The following is a 7187-nucleotide window of genomic DNA, read 5'->3' as shown; positions in this document are numbered from 1 at the left end:
CCTTGCGACAAAAAGTGTTGATATGAGACATTTTTAAACGCTCAAATAATGCAATACTCTATTGCAGATTTCCTTGATTCGCAAACATGTCGACAGCGTCGCACATTTTTGTCTGACTCGTATAGTATCGTCAACGTACAATGTCACCATCATGACACATGACAATTCATAGTCTGGGTGACACAAAAGCGCTGCCTCCACAACACCCCGCATTTGAATTGACGGGGATCTCGCTTAGAGTGAGCTTTGACTCTGTGTGCCCAGGGTAAAATATGCACGTGCCCAGCTCACGACGGAGAAACAGCAAATCTGAGCCCATTGCAATCTCCGGGAGTCCGTGCGCAAAAGCGAGATTTAGCTTGTGTTACCTCAGTTGACAAAGCACTCCATCATGTGTACTGATGTCGCGAGTTTTCTAGGCTTCGCGCATGTGGTATACTTGCGTATCTAATTGTCAAAAAAATGAGTTGCTAGATTTTATGATAGTTCTCATCACCAGTATTTAGACTGACCACATAAGGAAACGTTTACAGCCGGCGGATTAGTCGGGTGTCTTCTTGCATGTGCTGTACGCACCAAGACACTTTAAGTCCACCCAACCTTACTTGATGAATCAGTGAATGTCGCATTAAATGTGGAAACCGACTTGCGATACACGAGGGACGACTGGTTTGCAGGGTGTGAAGATTCTGGGCGTGCACGAGAGATGATGGGTTTCATGTGAGATGAGGGTGGGGAAGCGATCTCTTGCCTGTCGGCATCAAGGTACAAAAGATAGGTAACACCTACACAGAACTAACCGACAGATTGTTTTTGGTAGAATATCCGATTCCAGTAGTTGTAGGGTTGCCTACTGGATAAGAGCCAGGTTCTTTTTCACCTAGTGGAGGTCGAAGTAAATACGACTCAAACTAAAAGAACGAGACCTTCTTGATTATGCAGCGCACAACTCAGGATTGTTGATCAAACGCTTCAAGTTCTATATAGCCGCGGAAAGCCTTGATAGATTCAAGGGGGTTGTGCAAATGTGCTCGACGCGCGTCTGCAAGAGTTGTCAATAGTACACGAGCCATTAATTGCCAAATACGATGCGATAACAATGCCTCTTTAATGGAGGGTACTTGTCAAATTGTTGATGGTTCTTCGGACCTCAGGATTTAGTTTGGTAGCTTAGATTAATTTACTTATTTCAGGATATAGTCCAATCGTGAGAATGACCACAATGGAACTTTGAGAGTATCGATGAATTGATGTTAGGCACCACACACTTCTTTTGGTTGATGCTTTGGAGATTTATGAGCCATCCAAACTAGAAAGCTAATGTGCATCTGACACGGGTACGATGGTGCAACAGCTTTGTAGCACAGCATCGGAATTTCGGGAAAACTAGCAAAGATATTTCTGGGGACTTTGAAGAAAGATATACCGCGGTCTACAAAGTATATTGCTGCTGATACGAGACTGAGCGACTGTATTTAGTATACGTCCGCAAAGACAAGAGATATCTACTGCATGTCGCGGTTCGCACGTCCGATGTCCTGTACGATTGATATTTGTAGCTATGATGACGTGGGCCTCGCGATACAACATTTGGCAAAAGGGGCATAATACTTCTCAAACATGTCATTTTGGTGGGAAAAGGACATACGGCTTTGCGGTAATTATCTGCAGGTAGCCTAAAATATACGAACGGGTAAGCACAAACAAGTGTAACGGCCAAATGTCAAAATTATCGCACATGCGTTGACAGCCCGGCCAGCCTGTCGATTCCAGTAGCGCACTGATCATTGAATAATTAAGATATATCAAAAAATGGTCTTTGCAGACCGTTTGAGCATTATGGTTCATTTTGCTGCTGTACGCAGCTTTAAAACGCTTCTCAACAAAAGTCTTCGCCAACATTGCTTGACTGTGTAAATTGTCTCAGATAAAACTTGCTAGAGCAATATGGTTCCACCCATTGAGTTTGTGTCGAATGATGTTGGAACAGGCCTCAGCAGACTTCACTATTTTATCGTGGATTTCGTGTCCCCTTGACACCTCCAAAATGTGAATGTCAACCTACTCGGCTGATAACAATGCCAATAAGATATCGGTACCATTGGCCCAGAAGGTGCTTGCCATCTCTAGAACCAATTCATGCCCGGGTAGATAATATACTTTTGATTTGCATAGGAATGAATACATGTGTTAGCAAGTGGCATCGCTTTATGATACGTAGAGAGTTACACAAATTTTTAGTGATCAATTACGGTCTCGGACTGTTGAGAGCTTGTGCGGAGGATTGGTAGGTTATCGACTGAATAACAACAACACACTGCAATATCAAAGGCACTGTTATTAAAATAGTAAACAAATTATTTCGATATTAAATGTGATAAATTACCATAAATCGGTGCACATGTTTTGGCCTTTTTTTAACGAGTTATTGTCTTTGTGGGGAATAACGGTGCGGGCCAAGTGACAGTTTGAGTGGCTTGAACGAATTTGTATGATTTTACAAGATGATATGTTCCTTACAGATACCAATGCCGTTGATAATGGGAACCAAGGCACTTCGTTTAGTCGAAAATAAAGGTTGTAGCATCTTGAATGTAAAAATAACAATTTTAAATTGGTAATCTTCAAAAAGTTCCCTAGCTCCATATGCTTCGGAGCCATAAGCGATCTGCCCCTACATGTCTATAAGTTACAAGCACTTAATACAGCTCAAAATAAACGAGTGGAACTAGCTAGGCTAGATCTTCACATTATAACTAAGTGTATGGCATTTTTATGCTTAACGGACTCTAATTTTGACGCTCCGAGAATGTTTTTTAATTGATCAATATGTGAAGAACAGGTGCTAAATACTATGTAACATAGCCGGAATTTTTTGCTGTGTTGCATCCTCATATAATTTATATTGTCTATCTCTTTTTGAAATGAGCACTGAATTATTACGCATAATTTGGACCACGCGTCAGGTGCAGAATTCTTGTTGACATGCCTTGCTTTCTAACCGAATGCGACCCCGCAGAAGAGGCTAAGCGCTTTGTCATGGCCTTAGGAGGCCTATATTTATATCATTACCTCGTTGATACGGTGATTATTCGACCCAGTGTAAACTTTGTGCTGCGCAAAGGATGGTTGACTAAGGACAAGAAGGACAAGATGCGCGAGTCATTGTATAAGAATGCGGCGGTTGGCGCATTTCATATCTACGGTCTATACGTTGGGTGGAATGAGTCTTGGTTTTTCAACAAGCAGGAGTATTTCACAGATTTTCCATACGTAGCCAATGAGGCACAGCGCTGGTACTACATGTTTTATTTGAGCTTCTGGTTCCAAAGCATTGATTTTATGCTAAACATTACCAACAAACACTATACTGTCAAGCGGAAGGATAATGCCGAGATGCTTTTGCACCATTTTGCAACCATCTCGCTCATGCTTTTTTCGTATAGCGTTGACCTCACAAAGATCGGAATCTGTGTGCTCATGCTCCACGATGTTAACGACCTGATGCTTGAAACAGGTACGTTTGCACGATGTTAATAATTATTAACAAGTTAACTAACTCATATCGTATATAACCTTGTCAATGGTAACTCGATTTTAGCCAAGATTTTCGTGTATCTTCAGTGGGAGACCGTAGCAAACATCCTGTTTGGCTTGTTTGCGCTGTTGTGGTTCATTGTGCGCTGGTTCTTTTACTCGCATAATATTCTACACAGCGCCTACGCCTTTGCTTACCGGGATATCGTCGCGTCAATCATGGAAGCCGGTACTTTTCACGGTTTTGATGCACCCGTGTGGTACTGGGTCTGGGCTGTCTTTTTTGGGTTTTTGTGCTTGTTGCTTGTGCTTCACATATATTGGGGCTTTCTAATTATCAAAATGGTGATTAAAGCGGTGGGCGACGGTAATGTCGAAAAAGATATTCGCAGCGATTCAGAGGACGAGGAAAAAAAGGAAGAGTCTATTGAGCCACTTGATGCGAATATTGCTGGTGCAGCGAAGCCCCAACGCCGCCGAACACCAAGAGCTGAATAGACAATTGAAACGACTGCGATGACCATGAGCCTTCTTGAGTAAGAGCGATTTTGGTGAGCTACGATGATATATAGTATGTAATAAGGCATGCAATAGAAAAGCAAGTATCGTTTGTTTATTTGTGCAATGGGCACGGCCAGGCTTTAACATTTGGAAATACCTAGCTCATTTTGCATCAAATTCTTTTGCTGCCGATCAGACAATAAAAATGTCGAGGAAGCCGCAGCGTCGACAGTAGTACGGCAATCCAATCAGATTGAATGTGGCAGATCAAATATACCTGTTCGCAGAAATCTCATTCCGAGTTGCCACGGAATTGAACATGCTTGATGTTGCTTTTGAGATATTAATATCGAGAATTGGTCTAAGATATCCTTTCGAGAGCATAATCCTCTGGTCAACTTGCTATACACGTCTATATCGCCAGCACTTGCGATAACTTGCTATTTTAGTGTTTAATGAATTCTATACCAAAGGTGCTCGAGAGATTTAATTAGTTTTCTCTTCCTATAATTTCAGTTCTGTAAGTGATTTCAAGCGGTCTTAATCAGCAAATCGTCAAGTTTAGACGGGGGGCAAAATCTTTAGAAAAATTCGATTGATGTATGACTGCGTATAATTGACTCAAAGCTGACAATCATGACGTATTACAAGGTACTTGCAGCTCATTATAGTATTCATTCGGTGATCCTCTGAGTCACTGTTGCCCCTGCTATAAAGTTTCTAGTCGTGATATACCGAGTATGCACAGACCTTGACGCCAAAAATGTATGATCATGTGATCTTATTTCGTCAAATAATCCTGACCACCAAAATCATGGACTTGTTGTATCCCGTTGGTCACCCAACGGGATGCAACAACTCGCGTGCAATGCACAATATTATACTTGTAGGGGCGCTTATGGCTCTACAGCATATGGAGCTAGGGGAGCTATCTGACGATTACCCACACCGTTAATCTCCACCTCAAAGACATAAAAATGCCAAAACATGTGCACCGATTTATGGTAAATTTATTTGTTTATTATTTAAATAACAGAGCCTTTGATATTGCAGTGTGTTGTTGTTTTTCAGTCGATAACCTACCAAATCCTCGGCACAAGCTCCAACAAGTTCGGAACCTTAATTGATCACTAGAAATTAGTATAACTCTCTACACATCCTAAGGCGGTGCTGTTTTGCCACTTGCTAACACATGTATTCATTCCTATGCTTACGCGGGAATCAAAACTTTCGTAATACTGATGATTTGGTTCTAGAGATGGCAAGCACCTTCTGGGCCAATGGTACCGATATCTTAATGGCATCGTTATCAGCCGAGTAGTTGACATTCACATTTTGGAGGTGTCAAGGGTACACGAAATCCACGATAAAACAGTAAAGTCTGCTGAAGCCTGTTCAACATCATTCGACACAAACTCAATAGGTGGAATCATGTCGCTCTAGCAAGTTTTATCTGAGACAATTTACACAGTCAAGCAATGCTGGCGAAAGAATTTGTTGAGGAGCACTCTAAAGCCGCGTACAGCAGCAAAATGAATCATATTGCTCAAACGGTATGCAAAGTCCATCGTACCTGCATTCCTAGAAGAATTCGTTGATATGTCTCAATTATAATGATCAGTGCGCTACTGGAATCGACAGGCTGGCCAGGCTGTCAACGCATGTGCGATGATTTTGACATTTGGCCGTTGCACTTGTGGGTGCTTACCCGTTCGTATATTTTAAGCTACCCAGACAATTACCGCAAAGCCGTACGTCCTTTTCCTACCAAGATGACATGTTTTGGGAGTATTATGCCCTTTTTGTCAAATGTTGTCTATCGAGGCCCACGTCATCATAGCTACAAATATCTATCTTGCAAGACATCGGACGTGCGAACCGCGACATGCAGTATCTATCTCTTGTCTGAGCGGACGTATACTAAACACAGTCGCTCAGTCTCGTATCAGCAGCAATATATTCTGTAGACCGCGGTATATCTTTCTTCGAAGTCCCCAGAAATATCGTTGCTAGTTTTATCGAAATTCTGATGCTCTGCTATAAATCTGTTGCACCATCGTACCCGTTTTAGATGCACATTAGCTTTCTAGTTTGGATCGATCGTTAATACCCGAAGCATCAATCAAATAAAGGTGCGTGGTGCCTAACTCCAACTCATCGATACTCTCAAAGTTCCATTGTGGTCATTCTCAAGATTGGATTATATCTTGAAATCAGTCCTCGAAACAATAAATCTAAGCTACCAAACTAAATTCTGATGTCCGAAGAACCATCAACAATTTGACAGGTATCCTCGATTAAAAAGGCATCGATATTGCATCGTATTTATGGCTCGTGTGCTATCGTCCCAGTAGGCAACCCTACAACCACTGGAATCGGATATTCTACCAAAAACAATCTGTCAGTCAGTTCTCTGTAGGTGTTACCTATCTTGTGTGCCATGATGCCGACAGACAAGAGATCGCTTCCCCACCCTCATCTCACATGAAATCCATCATCTCTCGTGCACGCCCAGAATCTTCACACCCTGCAAACCATTCGTCCCTCGTCTATCGCAAGTCGGTTTCCACATTTAATGCGACATTCACTGTTTCATCAAGTAAGGTTGGGTGGACTTAAAATGTCTCGGTGCGTACAGCACATGCAAGAAGACACCCGACTAATCCGTCGGCTGTAAACGTTTCCTTATGTGCTCAGCCTACATACTGGTGATAAGAACTATCATAAAATCTAGCAGCTCATTTTTCTTCGACGATTCGATACGCAAGTATTCCACATGCGCGAAGCCTAGAAAACTCGCGACATCAGTACACGTGATGGAGTGCTTTGTCAACTGAGGTAACACAAACTAGATCTCGCTTTTGCGCACGGACTTATGAAGATTGCAATGGGCGCAAATATGCTGTTTCTCCGTCGTGAGCTGGGCACGTGCAGAATTTTTACCCTGGGCACACAGAGTCAAAGCTCACTCTGAGCGAGATCCACGTCAATTCAAATGCGGGGTGTTGTGGAGGCAGCGTTTTTGTGTCGCCCAGACTGTATATTGTCATGTGTCATGATGGTACGTTGTATTTTGACGATGCTATACGAGTCAGACACAAAATGTACTGCGCTGTCAACATGTTTGAGAATCAAGGAAATTGCGATAT

The 7187-nt window shown here is 42.3% G+C and overlaps 2 protein-coding genes across 2 annotated transcripts; one reads left to right on the top strand and one right to left on the bottom strand.

Annotated features, from left to right (window-relative positions):
- Positions 1-1253: 1253 nt before the first annotated feature.
- PHALS_10080 (uncharacterized protein) lies at positions 1254-1788 on the bottom strand (the record flags this gene model as incomplete). The annotated part of the gene is made up of 3 exons (XM_024725439.1): positions 1254-1469; positions 1529-1676; positions 1739-1788. The coding sequence occupies 3 exons, from the start codon at positions 1786-1788 to the stop codon at positions 1254-1256; spliced, it is 414 nt and encodes a 137-aa protein (XP_024576216.1).
- A 1197-nt stretch (positions 1789-2985) lies between these two features.
- On the top strand, positions 2986-4035 carry PHALS_10079 (ceramide synthase 4-like; the record flags this gene model as incomplete). Its single annotated transcript, XM_024725438.1, has 2 exons — positions 2986-3517; positions 3602-4035. The coding sequence occupies 2 exons, from the start codon at positions 2986-2988 to the stop codon at positions 4033-4035; spliced, it is 966 nt and encodes a 321-aa protein (XP_024576215.1).
- Between the last annotated feature and the right edge of the window lie 3152 nt (positions 4036-7187).

The sequence above is a fragment of the Plasmopara halstedii genome (genome assembly GCF_900000015.1).
Source record: "Plasmopara halstedii genome assembly, contig: Scaffold_444, whole genome shotgun sequence".
Lineage (NCBI taxonomy): Eukaryota > Oomycota > Peronosporomycetes > Peronosporales > Peronosporaceae > Plasmopara > Plasmopara halstedii.
Note: the sequence above shows the minus strand (reverse complement) of the source record. Positions and strands in the feature narration are given on the sequence as shown.